This window comes from Psittacula echo (assembly GCF_963264785.1).
Source record: "Psittacula echo genome assembly, chromosome: 25".
NCBI lineage: Eukaryota > Metazoa > Chordata > Aves > Psittaciformes > Psittacidae > Psittacula > Psittacula echo.
In genome coordinates, this window is record NC_137760.1 from 4,884,845 (window position 1) to 4,905,148 (window position 20,304).

The 20,304-nt window shown below is 45.8% G+C and overlaps 1 protein-coding gene across 2 annotated transcripts in view; it reads right to left on the minus strand.

The window, feature by feature from the left end:
* PPP2R2A (protein phosphatase 2 regulatory subunit Balpha) overlaps positions 1 to 3,999 on the minus strand; it is a 39,808-nt gene extending 35,809 nt beyond the window's left edge. The window contains exons 1-2 of one of the 2 annotated variants that reach the window (XM_080634681.1): positions 3,804 to 3,999; positions 1,372 to 1,446 (exon numbers count right to left, since the gene is read on the minus strand). Coding sequence is in view for 1 of the 2 variants with exons in the window: in XM_080634682.1 (XP_080490808.1) it covers positions 1,372 to 1,446; positions 3,804 to 3,810 (82 nt within the window). In the remaining variant the exon portion in view is untranslated. The remainder of the gene's footprint in view (positions 1 to 1,371; positions 1,447 to 3,803) is intronic. The other variant, XM_080634682.1, reaches the window with a different exon arrangement.
* Between the last annotated feature and the right edge of the window lie 16,305 nt (positions 4,000 to 20,304).

Sequence of the window (20,304 nt, forward strand, 5' to 3'; positions counted from 1 at the left end):
ATTTCCTGACTCCTGCATTTCCAGATCCCTATAAACACCACTTTTACTCTACATAGAGAAGCTCATCACTATTACATCCTTGTCAACGTGTCTATTTTAATGAAGAATTATTTGCATGCACCAGCCAGATGACCACGACTTCCTCAGTATTTGTTCTAATTAGGGATTTAGTTTGGTACGCAATGAAAGGTCACAGAATTTAAAGTCTGCCATGGATAAAAAAAAGTCATACTGCACTTCAGAGTAGTTTTGAGTTCAAGCTTTAAAAGAGACTTCGCAAAGAACTGAAAATTCAACTTAAAGAATTGCTACAGCTTTCTTGTTTCCAAAAGGCAGCTTATAAATGACAGAGTCTGTGGAAGTGCATCATTTGCCACATGCTGCAGCTACTAAATAAAACCAAGTCATTTGTGTTTATACTGATTGTTCTGGCCTTTGGAAGTTTAATTCAAGCACATCTCAAATGGAGAAATAATGGCAACCGGAGTTACTGCTTTTCTAAATACAGCATTAATCTCACTCGTAACTCAGAGCATCCAAGATACATAAACACCTCTTTCTTATAGGAATTCTGTAAGTGTCAAGGCCAACTGCTTGCAAAAGAACAAATCCAACTCGTGATCCACGGGCTGTGTGGTACAAACAGGACTTTACAGCAAGGAAATGATCCTTTTCCCTCAAAAAGGATTGCAGAGGAAATGTTGTTCTTTAGCACAGTGCTGGAGCAGCACAGAGATGGTACAATCCCCCTCAGGATCCCCAATCTGGGGAAAAGAAAACAAATACAGTTCTTGTTGTCACAATCAGAGGCAGCCATCTTAGTGTAAGGTGACATTTGTCACTGCCAGCTTGGAAAAGTTTTAGGCAATTCCCAGTTTTATTTCAAACACACAAGATATAATAAGCACACAGAAAGATTCAGCTTTCTTCTTCTCCTGGCTAACAGGAGCCGGGAAGATTGGGAAAATTACTTGATCTTTATCTAGTAGTTAGATCTTCAAAGAGCACAAGCATTAATTAATTCTCCCAACACCTCCCTGTGGAATGCAAGTACCACATTCCCCATCCTGCAGATTAGGAAAAAACACAGCTCAAAAGCTGAGTGACAGGAAAATCTTAACCTTGGAAAACAACTCCAGCAAAATATTCCAGGAGCCTGAATTCAGCCCTCGTAAGAAGCATGCTGAAGAGTACACTCAAACCACAGTTTGATCCTGAATCGAGGTATTTCAGTGCACACTATATGTCTCTTTGCTTTGCTCAATTGCATGCAGGAACACCAAGGTATTTCAGGAAGGCTGCATTCACATCTCCCTACCTGAGCTGTAGAAAAAAGTCAAGAATAAGCAGTAAAAGAAATATTGCTCTTACCTTCTGCTACATCATCATCTACAGCGCCTTTCACCTGAGAAAAACACCACTGAATGTCATTGCCTCCTCCAGCTCCTAAAAAACACAATCACAGACATGAGACCCCCCAGCAGCACAAAGAGCTCTCAGCAGTTCCAAGCTGACAGTTTGAGGCAGCGCTGTGCACGCCGCCTACTTCCGCAGCAGCACAATCCCCAGCTGCCCCTCCCCACCTTTTCCTTTACAGATACTGTTTGTGTTAGGAGCCCTTTGCCAGCGTCCAGCACGGCTTTAGCAAAGCCCCTGCAAGCAGCAGCAGCAAGAAGAGCCTCCGTCGCCAAAAGCTCGCTGGACTCGGTAGCGTTGCCAGTGCCAACTTTAACTGCGCATTTAAAATGAGGGTGCAGGAAAATCCTGCTTCCCACCAGCTTCTTCCTACTTCAGAAGTCAAAACTCTACCCAAAAGCTGTGCGTTTTGGCACATTCCAACCTTCCCTTCGCTATAAACCAAGCGTCCATTCGATTCCTTCTTCTCCGAAAGCACCGAACTCGACCTCCATACTAAAGGCTACAGAAAACAGGTTTTACCGCTGTTTTAGAGTGTCTTCGCAGAAGTAACGAAAGCGACTACCAGCCTGCAAACAAAAAGCAGCAAATCCGAGCAGCAAAGCAAAGAAACAACCAGATGTGAACAAGTTCTACTACCATAGAACGCGGAGCGAAGAGAAAACTTGAGGAACATTACTGCCTGGGCGGAAGGCAGTGATTCATTTGAACCCTGCCACCAAAACACACACCAAAATCACCACCCAGTTCTTTTGCATTTCATTCTGAGCAAATCACTGCCGGGCTGAGGCCGTACAGGAAGGGACTGAAATGGGCTTTGCCGCTGCTTTTTTTTTTTCTCTAAAGCCACTGTCAAAATGGAACTTTTTCTCCACACAATTCAACCGGGCTGAGCAACAGATGGCACCTACACATTAATCCAGAGCTCTGTATGGCTTTTAGGATCATCAAGAATACAAAAGGGACTTCTTCCCTCTTTCACACTAAGTTGGGGGGGGAAAAAAAGTCAAAAACCAAGGAAATCAGAAGCCCCCACATAATCTTTCCAGCACAGACCAGGTTTAAGGCGGTCTGGAAGTGATGGAATACAATCAGAACCCAACCTGCGTTTTTAACTTCCCTTGGCTTCTTCTCTCAAGGATTACAGACATTCAGGCTGCATCACCTGAGAAGGTGAAGGCGAGTGCAAGTATCTTGCGAGAGATGTCAAGATGCCTTTTGCAGCTGCAGTGGAAGGTTTACCACGCACACCTCTCCCCCAAATCCCATACAAGCTATTTTCCTGCCTCTCTCCAACCTCTTCATTTGTCAGGCAGCAGCTGGCATCATGGAAGCGTTTAAAGGGGGCAGCTTTAAGGAAAATCACTGCTCGTTCTATGTAAGGCCAAAATTCTCTTTTTCACACAATTTACTTGAACCAAGTTGGCACTTCCCCCCCTCCCGAAAGAAAAAGAGGAGGAGGGTGGAGCATGGGCATATGGTGTAGGGGGAAAAGGCAAAGCACAAACCTACCCCAGCCTCCCCTGCTCGCTCCTCCAAGCGCTGAAAAGACAATTCATTTGCAGAGGAGGGGGATGAATACATTTCCAAGCGAAGAAATCGCAAGGAGAAGTAAGAAGAAAGAGATGCCTTATGCAGACACACTTCTAGCCTAGCGAGAGCACTCCAGGATGCAAAATGGGGAGCAGGCACAGGAAGGAATGAGACAGAGAACACAGCAAGACCTGTGTTATTTAATTACATCCTGTGCTCAATTTTAGTCTCATTTGCAGGCGCTCAGAAGCTGCTCCCGACGGAAGGGTGCAACCCCACTCTGGACACAGGCACGTCTGCACCCCCAGCACCTCGCCGTGCCCAGCAGCACCTCTGCACCCTCCTTCCTAACTCCACCTGAGAATAAATGCAGCGAGCAAGCACAATACGAATTGAAACAGGCGGAGACCCCCCCGCCCGAACCCTCCTGCACACCCAACTTCCACACACCCGCTTCCCCCAACCCAGCCCCTCCACCTTGCTGCTTCCATGCTTCCATGCCTGGTTTTTCCCCCCCCCCGCTGAAGCAGGGAAGGAGGAAGCGGTGGGTGGGAGGAAAGCTCCATTTCCCAGAACGGGGAAAAATAAAGGAATAAACCCCAGGAAGGCGCAGGCGGAATGGGGGAAGCGGGGCCGGGAGCCAGCACAGGCGCCGGCAGTACGGCTCGGCGGAGGCAGGGGCAGGCTGCGAGGCATTCCGGAGCGGGGGACACAGCCGCGGCGGGCCGGGCCGGAGGTGCCCATCTCTCGCCGCCCGGCCGCAGGCCGCTGCCGCAGCCTCACCTGAGCTCCCCCTCCCCTCCCCGCCCGGCGGCGGCAGGGGCCGGTGCACCGCGGGGGCAGCCTCCCCTTACCTGCCATGTTGGGCTCGCGATAGCGGCCGCGGCGAGTCGGGCGGTCTCGGCGCTGCGCGGCGGGGCCGCCGTTGCCGAGCGGGGGGCGGCGGCGGGGGGCGGATGGCGGCGGATGGCAGCGGGGGTGCGGCCGGCTCCGCTCCGGGGCTGCCCCCGCTCCGCGCCTCGCTCCGGCCCCCCCCCGAACGCTTCACTTTCAAAATGGCGCCGGCCGAGCTGGGGGTGACGTCACCGGGAGCAGGCGGGGCGGTGCTCCGGGGAGGGCGGGGCGGAGGGTCCCTCACCGCCCCCCGTAGGGCCGGGTGGCATGGCGGGTGGCGGGGCGGGTGGCGGGCCCGCACCCCGGGGAAGCATCTCCGCGCTCGGGCTAGGCGGCAGCCACAGTGCCGGGGGCTCATCCCCGGGCGGGGGGGAACCTTCCTACAGGGTCTCCATCGCCCCCGGGGTGCTCCCCGTCCGCTTCACCCCCTCACTGGATCCCCCCCGCCTTGTCGCCGGCGTTCGGTTTTGGTTCTCTCCTTCCCTCCACTCCCTCACTTCCTTCTCCTGCCATTTCCTCCCGCGGCAGTTCCTCGCCGTGGCCACAGAACCTGTTTGATGCACATTTTCCGCCCTCTTGGACGCTTTCCATAACGTCTGCAGGCTCGGTCTCTGGTTTCACTGGAGAGCCCAAGCGCGGCTTTGCCGCTCTCATTGCTATTCCCTGCATACACCCGGCCGTGCTCTGAGCCATTTTTAGCCTCCGCCACCTCTCACGCTGACAGCCAGCGAGATCTACAAAGGAAGGCTTCCAGCAGAGCCCAGCTTGGCTCAGCTCCTGCTGGCTCGGGAGGGATGAAGGCTCCTTTTCAGCTCGCTGGGTCCCAGTCGAAGCCTCAGCTGTAGTTCACACACAGGACTCGGATAATTGATTCAGTCCCATCTATTTAAGATCTTGTGAAAGTCACCAGTTTCCCTGCACAGATGTTTGTGCAAACGTCTTCTTTCTCCTCAGGCTGGGTAGAGCTTGTTAATCCAGATTTCACTGGGACATTCATGAGCTCATCCTGCAAACCCAGCGCTGCCACAACCTCGCCATGTGCCCTGAAACAAGTCTCCCAAGTCATCACCTGCACCAAAGGCATTTCCAGCTCAACACAGCCAAAGGAACATTGAGTTCTAGTCAAGTGCAGCCCAAACCCCGGAACTACGGGAGTTGAACACCTCCAAACACACGCAAACAGGCACCAGCAATCCCCAGGTTGAAAACTGCTGGGGACAAATGCAGATTCACCTCTACACCTGCAAATAAAATCAATCTCGGAAACAACAACAATGGTTGGAAAAGCACTTGGCATAGAGAGGGCATTCCGGGGCAACTCACCGAAGTTTGGGAATCTCTGGAACCAAGTGCTTTGCTTAGTCCATTTTGCGAGCAATCCAAAGATCTGAAACGAGGCACAGCACAAGTTGGGAAGCAGTCACAATCGAGACGGGATCTTCTGGGATCACTCCAGCACTAACGCCCAGGTCCACGGATCCCAGAGGCCAAGAACAAATTCACTCAGTTCTACACGTTTGTGGCCATGTTTAGGCAACACCAGACTGGGAAGGAAAGCTGCATTCCTCATTTGTCAGGATTCCTTAAAAACATCCTTTTCAACCCCAACAGAATTGGCCTGCAACCACGTAAAGTCAAGTCCAATTCGTCCATTGCCTCTGTACAATTACTGCAGAATTTGGCCTTCAGAGTACGATGAGCATCATTTCAAGAACTTGTTGCTTAAAAAGAAAATAAAATAAAGGCAATCAGACCTACAATTAGCTCTGTAATAGAAATTAATGAAGCTTTAGTATATACCTTATAATTAAAACAAAATCCCTCTTAGAAAAGATTTAATATAATGGTGCCAGAAAGATGGATCCTAATTCCAGCATTTCAGGGTTTTATTTTGAACTAACTGAGCTACAGAGTATAATGAAGTATAATAAATAACACTAAATCACAGCCTGGGTAATTAGTAAGACATCTGGGGAATCACAATCACCGTGTGGGTGTTCACTTGTTAATTCACACAAGTCCTCCACAGAAAAGCCTCTCAGGTTGTATTTGTTAAAGGGCAGTGGAGAGCACACAGAGTGGCCGGTTCACAGCAGCATCAATCACGAGCTCAGTTAGAACAACGTAAACATCAACGTGGAAAATGTGACTGGCAGCCAATAAAACATCTATTAATGTCAAATCACTGATCAAACAACCAAGGCCTCAAAGAACTCTGTCAGCAGCTCACTTTGTACCTGCTTTAGTTTCCCAGTAATTTGACCCATTAGACAGGACTATAATGAATTACAACAATTCAGTTTAGAAATAAAGGGAGTAATTATCACCAAAATTATCACTGGTATTTAGTAGTAGCTGAGCCATCTGGGGTCACCCACAGGTTAATTCAGGGCAATGCAATTCCCTGCAGCTTTCTCCTCTGTGCTTCACTCTGTCCAGCTTGAAGAGCCTCACTGAGAGTTTTCCCACTGCTTTTTGGCAAAGGGTTTCACAGCCTTTGCTCCTAGAAAATGTTTGCTCATATTCACCCTGTGTTTCCCCATTCCTCATGCCAGGTAATTGTCTCTACCTGGTTAATGAAGTAGCCACTTAATTAACCACCATTATCAAAACGGTGCTGACTCACACCTTAATGCTGCCACATTGAGTTCATGCTGAACAGAAGGTCTGGCAGGCTCCCAGGGTAAGCCCCTCTGACCTCCCAAGGTCACATCCACACCAGCCTCACTCCAGGTCCTTCACACTTGCTACAGGGCCAGGAGCACTCTGTGGCCACGCACAGCTCTCATTTGAGTTTTCTGACAGTACTCAACCTGCATTCCTTTTAACCCACCTGTAAAGCCCCAGTGGCCAGAAATGTTCAGCTAAAACCAAGGTTTAAACAAAGGCTTAAGCAGGTCCAGTTCCTGCCTTGCTATCCTAAACTTGAGCACTGCAAAGACATACATTGCACCCTATGTCACTAGAGCAGTTCCACCAAAGTCACTGGTCTTCATTTTTGGAAAGGGGAGAAAGTTTCTGTCAGTGGTGGGCATCTGTGCTGTTGGGGCAGTAATACTCAGGAGGGGCACAAAACATCATCCTCCCCTCATCAGTCAAGTACGAGCAGTGATCAAAAGCAGAAGAGGATGGTATGTGACTTTCAGTTCACTTTGCAACTGGCAGTGATTTTCTAAAGAAGCATTTCCCAAAGCAGACAACATCACAGGCCTGTGCAATGCTTCTGTAACCACTGAGCAAACCTGTGACACAAAACCTCACCGATTCTGGTAAAGAAGCAGCTTGTGTCATCTCAGAAATGTGAAGTTCACTGGGTTAAAGCTCTGTTATTACAAGGGGAAGCCTCCAAACCTTCTCATAGAAATTACTAAGGCTTTTTTCTTAACTTTAGCCTGGTGCAAGCAAACAGAAGAGCCAATTAGACTTGGAAAGAATTCCATATGTTCATTACAGAAGTAGTTTGCAAGACAGGTTTAAAACCAGCTCTGAAGCTGATTTGTTTAGAGCACATCTAAATTACAGTGACTGAAACCACAGTTTGCAAAATATTAGTCTAATGGATTGTTTAAGCACAATTTGTACAGGATTCATGGAGCTGGATCTTGGCAGGTTTATTTTAAAGCAAGTGCAAAAATACATGCAAGGATACAGGGAAAACAAGACCTGTGGAAAAGAAGGAAAAAGGCCTTAGAGGTAGAAAGGAGCCACCTGTTTGGAGGGAGGAAACCAAGTATTTTTTATCTAGAAGATACCCCATTATTTTGGGGTTAAAAACTAAGAAAAAGGGATAACTTGAGGTGTATAGAAAAATTACATTCTTCTTATTTTAAACTTCTATGTTTTTTACAAACTCTGGTTAGTTCTATTTGAGGGTGAGGCCAAACAAAACCCAAGAGAAGCCAACAATCCCACTGACCCTAAAACTGCAGCCATGAGACAGGGGATTCACAAGACTTAGATTTAGCTCTTCCTGTAACATAGAAGCTGCAGTTAACAAAACACATCCTTCAGGATAACCTGGCACTGTGAATCTTCCACCTCAGGATAATTTGGAACTCTGAAACCTAACAGCAGTAGGAAATAAACCAGAAATGAAACAAAATGAGAACAGTCATCCTGAACTAAGCACCATGAACACAAGGCACTCACAAAGTCTTTTTATTCTAACAAGAAAGATTAAACACTGAACTACATTGCCAAAAACCTCAGCAGCACATCCACTAACAGGCACTTTTAAGAGCAGATTAGATAACCTCCTAGTGGGAATAGTCTAAGTAGAGCTGCTCCCTGCCTAAGGGGAAGAGATGCCTTAGTCCTTTCCAGCCCCACTTTTCACCATTCTAAAGAAAAAACCCAGGTTCTTTGTAGCAGTAACAACAGCAAGATAGAGCAAACCCAGCAATTCCATGCCCAGAGAATACTTTAACAAGTATTAAGATTCCCTTCTCCTATTAGCCTTTAGAAAGGGAATAATTAATAACCTTCAGCCTCTTTGAATAAATTGAGCTCAATGAAAGGAACATAACAGCAATAGCAACAATTACAATAAAAAGCTATCTTGGGGGGAGGAAAGCACTTCATGCATAGACTTAACTGATACATGCTGCATCTCTAAGCACAGAGGAGCTCACAGGTGAGAACAGCTTTGGTCCTCACCACCTTTATGGGTACACTGAAGGAAGGGGAGGAGCCAAGACACAGAACTGCAAAGGGCCTTGAGTGGGTTTGGTTTGGGGTATTTTGAAATCTCCAAACTCTTATGGCCTGTATACACAAACATTTCTTTCTGGGGAAGGGCTGCAGTGTTATTGAGGGAACAGAAGGCTTCATTTTTCCTTCCTAACAAGCCTCTATAGGTGATCTAAATAAGTGAAAGAGAAGCCTCAGTCTTCTGTGATACAATTTTGCTTCACAAAAGCAGGAAGTTGAAGGCAAGTGTGTTAAGAACACTGCCTTCTATAGGATTTCGCTGTTATTTTTCACAGTGGGCATTAGCATCTTCTGGCTTAGATTCTTACTAAGACAAAGTACTTCTATGCATTAATGAAACGAATGAGCTATTATGTGTCACTATGAGCTGGAAGAATTATACCTGCACAGGTTTATATCAAAAGGGATATGTGGATATAAGGCTTAGCTCAAGCCCTGTAGTTATCTTGTATGTATCACTGAAGCCATTGTTACTAAAACAGAGATAAAAAGCCAACTGATCCAAAGAGATTACCATCAGCTCCTTGGAATCATGTTTTTGTACTTTGAAGAAGCTTGTAATTTTACTAGCATTTTGCACTAAGAAGTTAATTGCCAGCTCTGTGTGGTGCTAACAGCATGTAGAAACTTAGCACATCAGTGATCTGACTTTGCCAGGAGAAATGTTCCTTAAAAAACATGGATTGTGGGAAGCGATGATTAAATACATAATGTGGAATAAAACGCCACTGTAGGCTTTGAGCTCAAGCATTCTTCCTGCTGATCCTCAGCTCTAGGCGAGTCTTGTTCTTTCAGTCAGCTTGGGGTTGCTGACTTCTCCTGGTACATAAAGGGTGTGAACAGGTTGATGTCCTAAACCCTGGAATCAGAAAAAGACATGAGAAGTTCAGCTTATTTTTCCAAGGAGTTTTTAGCTTTTGATCCCAGAGGGAAATGTGAAAATGGGACTTCTAAACCGAAACAAAAACAGAAAAGGAAAGCAAATGCAAGGAGCCCAGAAATATTCTCTCTTTAAAATGCACTGAAGGTAAACTACAAGTGGAAGTATTGGTAGTAACTTACTCTGAGTAGTAACACTATCACTCTGGTATTGCTTGAGTCCTGTGCAAAACATGACGTGTGCAGGTAACTGGTCTGATTTGCTTTAGTAATTCATTAACTTACTCCTTCATGTTCAAGCTCCTTTATCTTTTGGTTTCATTTTTCATTAACAAAAGCAAGTATTTCTCAGCTATTTTTGATGTGCTTCAAACTTTCTCTCCTTTAGCAAACACGATTCGAGTATTCACACCTGAAACTGTTCTGTAACTTTCTTTGCTTGCTTTGCTTTGTCACACAGTTCTGCTGGTAACGGGCTTGGAAGGCAAGGCCAGGAATGAACTGAGAAGGGAAGGAAGGGAGGCTGAAATAGCAGAATGAATTGTTCCATTCACATGGCTTTTCTGCTAGGGAATAAGTTCACATTGTAAACAGGAGAGAGGTGTGGTTTGCAGATCGGACAGGAAATCCTTAGTTCTAATCCTTGCTGTGTTGTTGATTCCCTTGGAGACCTTGAGCAAATGCTTTCTGTTCCTATTTTTTAATAGGAAATAAAGTGGGGATGATAGCACTGAACTAGTTCATAGCAGCAGTCTTGCAGTTAAAACATTTATAACATGCTTTCAAAACATCTCATAGCACACAGGCTTGGAATCAACTTGGCTACTTGTCTGAGGCTATTTCCTCACCCTGCTTTGAGGACCAGGGACCTTTGGGGGCCCAAGGCAGCAGCGCACATGCAGAGCCTTTGTTTTCCTCATCGTAACAATGCAAAGCAGATGCTTTAGCAGGGATAGAAGGAAATGTAGCCTCACAAGCAGTAGCCATTGTCTGGCGTGATTTGTGGCCAGGCAGTCTGCTCTGCCACCCTTCACACACACTGTGGCTGCAGTTAGCCCAGTTGTAAACAGGTTTCTTAGGTTCTTTTTTCCCCTTGGGCTGCAGGGAGCACACCTGCAAGTGAAGAGTGTGAGAAGATTATGGCTGAGGAGGATCTGTTCCTTAGGAGGGCTCTTCCGTGTCCTGGGCCCTCAGTAGGAGCCACTGTTGTATGGCAGCCTCTTGTGCCCTGAGACCCCACGTACCAGATGCAGGTGCCTGGCAAAGTCGTGTCTGATGCGAAGAGTCCTGGAACAGCAGATGATGGTGCTGGGCTGGCAATACTGAAGCAGCGCAGAGACTGGAGGTGTGACAGCCCTGCCTGCAGTCATGGCAGAGATCCTGAGGTTTTTAGGGCACATCCTTTGTATCAATGTAAATGACCGTGTAGGTGATGAATCCGATTTGCTATCTCATCCTCCTACGTTAATCAGGGAGAACCTGCAGTAACACAGCCTGCTAGCAGCAGCACGGAAAGGTGAAAGTCCAGGCTCCTCAGAAGTGTGCCTTCACCTCAGGTTTCTCACTCTCTCCTTTACCTAGAGCTTACAGCTAGAGGCTGAGTTCCTGAGCACACACGACCCTTGCTAGTCCAGAGGGTCCATGGAAATGTTTCTAGAACTCAGTTTTCATCATTTTGTAATGACTCATCACGTAATTACAAAATGAAAACTCATTCAACAGTTGCCTGTTACCAAACCTCCTTTAAGCAGCTTAAATGGTAAGCAGGAAAAAAAAGTGGAAAAGTGGATTTCCACTCCTCCTCCCATAAGGCACTGCTGTTTTTTCTAGTTTCCTCAAAATCTCTTCTTTGTGTTGGTTACCCCAGCTGCACAAACACAGGAGATACTGTGCTCCATTCCCTCCTGGAGGTCAAGTTCCCGAGAGGGAACATTCACAACCCTAAGACTTTTTGGCATTGGAGCACCTCAGCCACTTAGGATCTATAATTACACTCTCACCTTCTCATCGTTCTATCATCAAACACTGATTTCAGAGTCCTGGAGGGGGGGAGCTGGTGCCTTCTCCGACACAGGCAAAGACTGGGCACACAAACCTGAAACGTCCTTGCTATAAGCGCTGCTGCAGTGCTCATTTCAATGGGGGTATGCAATCAAGTTCATTTCAGGACTAGAAATGTTATCCCTGGCCTAGCACAAAGATGAATTAGGTTTGAGTATGTTGTGCATTTTGCCTGCTCTCACAGAAGTCAGGACAGACAGATCTTCATTAGTTGCAGTGACATTTAGATGAGGCTTTCCATACAGACCCTGCCAACAACTTCAGAATGGGGTGTTGACAGGTGAGCAGGATGTGTTGCTGAAGTACAAAGAGGGAAATCTTGGTTGTGATTTGTACACAGGTGTAAGTATCAGCATTTGTCTTCAAGTAAGAACTGCAGAGGTTTTCATACTTGCATAGCGTATCTATGTAATGATGCAATGCACAGTAAACAGGGACAGACAGATCCAAAAGGCATCCAGATATCTTCATAAAGAGCCACCTGTGTAAACTGTGTGGAATTTCGAGCATGGTCACACGAGGACACAGGATCCAGTTGATACGTCTGACAAGTCACTGCACCGAGGTGCAACGATTAGTCACATACCACTTGCCTGGTGTGTTGCATGTAAAGTGAAATGAGTTCATCTGAGCCACTAGTGCAGGGCTTAACTCTTCAAACGGGGTTCAGGTTGACTCCTTGTACTTTGCTTAACAGTGCATTGAGAGCTTGCATGGAGCTAGGTGTGTTATTCCTGGCATTACCACTGGGTAAAACTGTTCCTGCAGTTCCATTATTGTTCCTTTATGGCCACTAAAGTAAAAAGTGGAAAAAAATAAAATAGTAAAAAAAGTCTCCTGGTTTGAGAGAAATTTCGTCTTCCCAAAACTTTGTCCAGTCCAACCTGGACATCAACGAGAAATCTTCCCCATAAAGTGGAAAAGATCTGGACTCTACAGGGGCTCTGTAAAATCAACAAGCTTATCAGCCGTGTTTCCAATAGGAGGCAGGAAATTACCAAGAACATCCATTCACTGAGCAGCTACAGGGGGTTCCCAAGATATCTGACTTCCCACAAAACTGCCAGGGTAACTCTCTTGCTGCTAAACGCCGTAAGCCTCTATAATCCACATCTCTGTATCATGCTAAGCAAGGTACTGGCTTCCATGCCAAAGGAATCAGACACGTCTTCCTCCACAGCCCCTGCAGAAACAACACTCTGGTTGTTCTGATCAGTGCTGGGCAGTGCAGATGCAGCAGAAGGGGGGCTGTGATTGCATCGATGCCTCTCACAGTAGCACAGTTCAGTGCTCTGGTTCACTAAACAGTGCTGCAGTTACATGGACTCACAAGAAGGAAAGAGGCAGAACAATACAGCTGGGACAGGCAAAGGGTGAACGTTTCTGGAGCTGCAGCCTGCAGTGATTCTTATGGAACATTTGGGCCTCAGCAAAGCAGTGCTTGGTTTCTCAGAGCATGCTTGAGCAGCTCTGATCAATACTGTGAACACGACAGTGAGTTTATTCAAACACACTTTATGGCAGTTATGTGGTACCATACCTGGAGACAAAATTAAGGAGAAGATTTTACTTAAAGGATGTGATTTCCTTGAAATTACCTCAGGCAAGAAGGCAAAGCGCAATGTTTTGATTTGATTTTTTCCCTCAGAAATGTTTCTCCCAAGAGACTCAATTTAAGTTCTTGTTCTGCTTGATTCTCTCCAAGATCTTGAACTCGGCCTGTCACATTGCAAACCAGTGCCCTAATTAAAGCTGTTGCTGGCCACCATCAGCAAAGACTCAGTCTTTCTTTCTCTGTACTTCACCAAACAAGAACAAAAGGGGTTTGAAAGGCCTTAGTTTTTCACTACACTGTAAAAAAGTGCATTTCAAAGCTTGGAAAACTTTGCTTCCCACAGAGAGCAAAACATAAAACTCAAATCTTTTCTGCCAGCTCTCACCCAACACTTTGGAGGCAGGTAGATTCCTTAGGGATCCTCAGCAGAATGATGACACAACAAAGTTGTTATCATCAAATCTGTGCAAAAAGATCCTTTTACTTTTTAGGTCACCTCTGCACCCACTTTCATTTCCCTGTTTTCTCATTTTTTGGCCACGTCTCTGCTCAGTGTTCCTCTGCTGGTGTTAGATGGAACATCGCACAAGGAGGCAATTGTTTGCTTAAAGCACTATCTCTCTATTGTCCTTTTAGAACAGTAATGACAATGAGACAACTGGACTTTGGATCTGCCACAAGAAATTAACACCAGCCATCACAGGCGATGAGGCTGCAGTGCTGATTTGCAGAGGTGTTTCCTGCAGCAGCTTGAAATAGATTCCTTCTCTGCTTGCTGTTTCTTCTGATTCCCCTGCGTAGTGCCAGCATCAGCACAACTGGTGGAAGCAGCCTGGGTGTAGCACTGGTTTCATCCAGTGTTGCCAAATTTGCAGTTCCACAGAGCCTGGCCACTCCTTCCCTCCCAAGTCGCAGGAAGCTGCTCATTCCAGAGTGGTGTTTGCCATCCACACAGCAGGGATGATGTGATGCACAGTGCTTCAAGTCAAATGGGGCTCCAATGGAATAAGTGCCTTGCTTCTGCTGTGACTGTGATGGTTTATTTACCAGGAAAGCCCTGTTGTTGTGAGTGAATTCAGAAATGTATTCATTCTGGATGCATCACCTAATTCCTCTGCAACTGGTGTGCCCTTGGTCTGGAAGGGGAGGCTGGAGAAGCAATAAAGAGTGGATTGGAAAATGCCATCCACAGGGCCCAACCTGACCGCTGTAACTTTGCTGAACCAGGAGGATGTTTATCCAGTGTTACTCCCTGCATTTAGAAATGTGGGTTTGGCCATGAGACAATTCAAACCAAGATCTCCATGAGGAGCATTCCAACACACCTAGGACGTCTGTTGACAGCAGTAATAAACCATCAGACCTTTGTTTTTTCCCAGTGTCTAATGTTTCTAGGACTCCTAAGAAGGGTTCAGCTGTGTGCATTGGTAAACAGTGGTGTTCTTCATTGGGTTCTGATGCACATCAAGAGGTTCTGAACTCCTTCAGTGAAAAAGATTACAGCACAGATCAAAAGGGGATTGGCCCCATAGTCTTTCTTTATAAGAATCAAGAGTAACTTCTTCACTAGAAGACTGACAAGGAACTTCAGGGATCTGGATTTTCGTCTCTGTTCTGTTTCCCATTTGTTGCATGAGCTCAGCAAATCCTCCCATTTCTTCCTTCCTTTTTTCTAAAAGCAGAAACAATAATGGCTTCTTCAGCTAGGTTCACGCATTCGGGTTATCTCACTGCACCTAACCTTAAGAAGCCTGACTTCTCTTTGCTCCATGAATGACTCTATAATTGCTATTTACTAAATAAAACCTGAAATTCCTTTGGATCTCCATATAAAAACATGTGCTGGGTAAGATTTTATGTGCTGTTAGATTGTGAAAGGAAACCAAATGAAACCATCATCTAAAACTGGTACATTCAAGGTAGGGAGTAATTACCCTTTGTGGAATTTGGCCAAGAACAAAGAAAAGAACTCTCTGAACCATTTTTGCTAAGAAACGAAGGTACCAAAAGCTCTTTTGAAATAGTTAATGTGTGAAGGAAGTGTCCCTTTAAGTGTATGCAAGTAGTCAGGATCTTGGCTTTTAATTCGCATCTGAGAAGGTGTAGAATTTCCAGGGATGTGCCAAGCCTGAGGCCATGCTGCTGGATGGCTCCAAAGAGAGTGGACACTTGCTTGGTTATTTTTGGACGCATGAGCACTCCAGTCAATGACGCCAGTGTTGCAGCTGTAACAAAGAGAGGTTTCTGTGTTGTTGTGGAGATAAAACTTGAGTGGTTGCATGGAGGAGGGGAGGAGAAGAGCAGGAATGGATGGCATGCCCCAGAGCACGTTTTGCTAGCGGCATGAGTTCACTGTTTAATTAAATAGTTAATGAAGTTCAGTGTGTGGATGCAGGGAACAATGAATTGTGGCCTCCCTGCGTTTTGCAATTTGTGTTAAGAAAACAAAAATCAATTTGTCATCATTCCCTGAATTTTGCTTACCTCAGAGCGCTGATCTAATCGATGTGACAGATACGAGCTGCCCTTTGGAGTATTAATGGGTCATGGGAGAAGAGATTCCTGGGCTTTAGAAAAGACTGGGAAAATGTGCTAAAATAGGAAAGGCAATTTGTGTCAGGTCAGTTTTTAAAAGAGGGGATTTCAGTGTAATCAGTAAAGCGGGGAGGAGACTGGGGAGAAGACTGGAAGGAAGATGACGTGGTCTAGTGTGAGGCGTCCCTGCCGATGGCAGGGGGGTGGAACTGGATGATCTTAAGGTCCTTTCCAACCCAAACCATGCTATGATTCTATGATTATATGTTGCAGAGTCATGAAAACAAAACAATCGGTTTTTTCCCTAATTTTTAGGGAAATTGAAAGGAAAAATGCAAACATCCCCTTATTTATAGTGGGAATGTGGGCTGTTTGTTCAAATGCTATGAAACAGGAGGGAAGCCTAGAGAAGTTATAACAAACTTTCAGACCTGTATAGTGAAAATATAAACCAGTCATTGTCAAAATGGGAATCTGTGTGAGGTTTCCTGTTGAGGTTGAGCTGTGATTGTCTGAGATGGGGCCTGACAAATTTCTCAATGCTTCAAAGGAAAATCCAAGTGGAAAAATTCCCACTCTTTTCCCTTTGAAATTTGTTTTGGGTCCCCCCCAGATAAATACAAATAAACCAGGCTTGGTTAGGCCTCTCCCATTCACACGTTCCAAAAGGTATGTGGCATTTCAGTTAATACTGTCCCCCAGGAATACCTCCAAGCTCTTCAGAGCAACTCAGGGTATTCGTCCTTGAGGTACCCAAGGTTAACATTTGATGTGTGGACGGTGTTGGCTGTAGCAGGATGGCAAGGAGGTTTGAGACGGGAGTTCACAAGTTCTTGATAATTTCTATTCTAAGTCTCAGTTGTCAAATGATGAGTCAACAAGGCTTGTAGAACAGGGAATGTCTTTTCCACAGCCTTCTCTAAAAGTATTGTACTTTTACACTTTGCATTTTTCTCCTTATTTCTAATGATGACATCAGCCAAGGGAGGGAAGCAAAAGCATAACCAGAGGAGGCAGATCTGGAGCAGCAGCAGTAAGATAACAGGCAGCTTCCTTTGGGACATTTTTATACCTGTATCCAAAAACACAATGCAAAAGGGCGAGCAGGGATTCTGAATCACATGCACCTATGAAACTGATTAAGCAGAGGCCTGGGTAGCTGAGGAAAATCAATTTCTAGTCTCCTACTGCTGTGTGATTGCACTGGCAGTGATGATAAGCTTCAGAGCACTCTAATGCCTGTTATATGGATGTTGGGGGCACATAACTGCTGTTTGCAAGGCTGAAACTCAAAATGAGTATTGAATGGCTTTAGAATACTGCAAGTAGTGGTCTTCATTCCAGTGAGGTTTTCACTCTTCAGGACTCTTCTGCAGTTCTGTGAAAAGAGTGACTTCAGAAATTCTTATGTGTTAATGTATACAATGGGAAATAAATTGGCTGCAAGACGTGAGCTGAAGAGTAGAAAAAGCATTTTATCATTTTCCACTTGCCTTTACAGAGGTCTTCCATAACAGTGCTGGTTTAACTTCTAAATCAGAGCTAGACTCATGAGTCACTGCTGGTTCATTGCTACCCCTTCAGTTCTGGGTGTGAGATGTTTTATACCCTCTACTATGTCATGTTTTCAATTGAGAAAAGACACATTACTTTGCTACTCCATTATCCCAAAAGAGCTTCTGACCCATATAAATGATAAAGCTACATTTTACTCTCATAGTAGACATGCAGTGAAATATATCCACTGATTGTTTATCTTCCAAGCAGCTGAAAGGTGATGATTGCAATTATATACTCCTTCCCCTCCTCATCACCTCTATCTGCCCCGTATGCATCCTTTTATTCATAGGGACAACAGAAAAGCTAAAGAATGAGCCCTGGAAATCTTTGCTGGGTGATGACCCCCCAAAAGGGCTGCTCATAAGTCAAATCCAACCTGCTATGTACAGGTTTATTTGGCTCTAAGAATATACACTGGTCATTGGAGCAATATTTTCAGAGTATTGGTGAAGTGTCAATCTTTCTGGTTCAGAGAAGGCTTATTTACATGTGAAACAGCTCTAAAAAAAGAAGAGTGGCTGTGTTGGTCTCTTCCTTTCCCCCAACATCAGCAAATAAGTGATTCCCAAGCACACAGAAGATGCTATATTTTCCTCAGAGCATGGTATAGGATGTGCTAGCAGTGCAGTCGGAGGCAGCTTGCTCTGTTGCCACTTCCACTGTGGATATAAGCAGGGAGCTTCAGGCTGTGGTTCAGCCAGTGCTTTACATGAACCCTAATTTGATGGTGGCTGCTAATAGCTTCTCAGAGGGATTACACCAACTGTTAAACCACATTCTGTCCAACCTGAGAGCTATGTCATGCAGCACGTTTCTTATAACACAGCTGTCCTTTGAAAGAACTGAATCCTTCCAATGACAAAGACACCCAAAGATGACACTTATGGCAAAAATATGCCCTTTGACTCTCATAATAAAGCTCCGAAAGTAAAGGCTGACTTTGCTGGTAATAACAGGCCTATAAAAGTTAGCAATACAGATATCCAGTTCATCATTAAGCCTTGTTTGGATGCAATTACAGCTTTTCTACTGGACTTCTCTTTAGTTCATCCTCCAGGGTTGTGTGGCTGCCTGTGCTGGCTGACAGCACTGGAGGGAAGCAATGACTTCCTAAAGGGTTTTCCCCATAAGGGAGGTTTCTATGGATGCTGAGGGGATCTGCTCGGCTGTGTTGCTCACTGAAACTCTGCAGTAATGCTGCCACCTACGGAAGATTTCACAAACCTGACCTTTGCGGCCTGGCTAATGCATTTGCAGCTGTGAAAACAGGATTTGAACGTGCCCCCCTGAGCTGCCGAGAGGACTCCAGATTTTCCACTGGATCTCAGTTACTGTAGACACGAGGTGGCTCGAATTCTCTTCCTTCCAAACAAATCAGCCTTGAAATTGAAATCGCTTCCGGCAATTGGTCCTTAAGACAATATTTGTGCTTGACAGTGGCACCTCCAGGCCCTCATGTGCAAAATATCACTGCCCCATTATGTTAAGTGCTGGGAAAACATCAGGAAGAGCTGGGCACCGCTTCGTTGGTACTGCTGAGGAAGCTGTCATGGAAAGTTGCCTCTCCAGGGAATGCTTTACTTGCTGCATGTATGTAACACGTTTGCTGCGTATGTGCACCATGAGGCAGTTCATATGGCACTGCAGGCTGCATACCCCGTACCCTGGCGCCATTGTGTGTCTGTGTTGCACATTGTGTTGTGCATTAGATGGGAGAAGAGGCTACAGGAGCGATGTCCAAGGCCGGCACTGCAGGCACGTTTTGGTTTTACCTTTATGTCCCACCCTGGGACCCACAGGGAGGATGAAAACGTGCAAGAAACACGCAGTGAAAACCAACCCCAAAGGCTTGAGGTGAGGCTGTGCCTGCAAGCGCCGCTTCCTCAGAGAAAAGCACAGCTCCCCCGCTGCCGGTCTTGTGGATAGCCCTGGAACGGGGAATTTTGAGGAAATAAGCGAGCAATGTGTTCGTGCTGCTCATCCTGTGCGGTGCAGGGGGACAAGAAGTAGCCTGAAGGGTTTGAAAGGGCGAAAACTTCCCTCAGGTGTGAGCTGCCGCAGGTGCCTCCATTGAGCTGCTGATTGCTGAGGGCAGCGCTGAGGGGCCGCGGAACCTTCCAGAACTGGGCAGGGCAGCCCTGGATGCTGAGGTAAAGCGTTTTCCTCCGTGCTGAAGGTGTGGATTGTGCCTTTTTAGAGCGTTTTTCTCTATCAAAATCCAACCATTTGAGGCTGTTTTCCAGGTAAGAGATGATGTGGTTGTTTGTAGCAGGGAGGTGGGAAGGGTTTTGCTTTTTGTGATGCTTAAAATTGTTGTTTTCTGTTAGTGGCTGGTTTGCAGCCTGTGATCCTGCCTTTATGCGGTGTTTTGTGCTAGGCTTTTGTAATAGTGTGTTGAAGGTTGTCCTAAGGGCTGGGCTGCCTTTTCTTTGCTGTAATAATACTTCTTTTGCCCTTTTTTAGTGGTGGTCTGCATAGCGGGGTTGCAAATTCAGTTGTGCTCACTGTAACTGGTGTAATGATGAGCAGTGGAAGCTTCTCCACAGTGTTGGTATAGGTGCCTTGTGGTGAGGTACCAAGGCCTGCAGAAAGGAGAGTTCCTAACAATTCACAAGTTTTCTGGGTTTCTGGTTCAGCTTGATCTTCTTCTCAGTAAATGTGGCAAACATAAGGTATTTTTGGTTTTTATTGCAAGAAGTGTCTGCATGTGGGGTTGTAGCCACTGTGGTTTGTGTTCTGATTGCTAATACTCTGTTGTGCATAAATCATCACTTCTGCAAATGGTTTTTGGTGGCTTTTTTGTGTATTTGTTTTTTCTCCCTCATTTCTAACTAATGGGATAGTGCTAGGAGGGATGATGTTGTGTTGGAGTGGCTTTGAGACTTAAACCAGCATGGTGGATGGGTCATGGCTCTTGCTTTGTGCCAGCAGAAGGAAGGGTGCCATTGCATAGAGAATTAACGGATAAAGGTGTCACAGTTACAGTTTCCTCTGGATACAAGATTTCAGCTGCTCTGTGGAGATCTAATAGACAAGTGGGCTGCAGAATGTGGAATACTTTGTTTTGTTTTAACCCAATTCTCACTTTCTCAAACAAATCTGGTCTACTTCTGTAAGGAAGGATTTTTAGATTGGTTTTGCTGGGGTTTTTTTTGTGAACA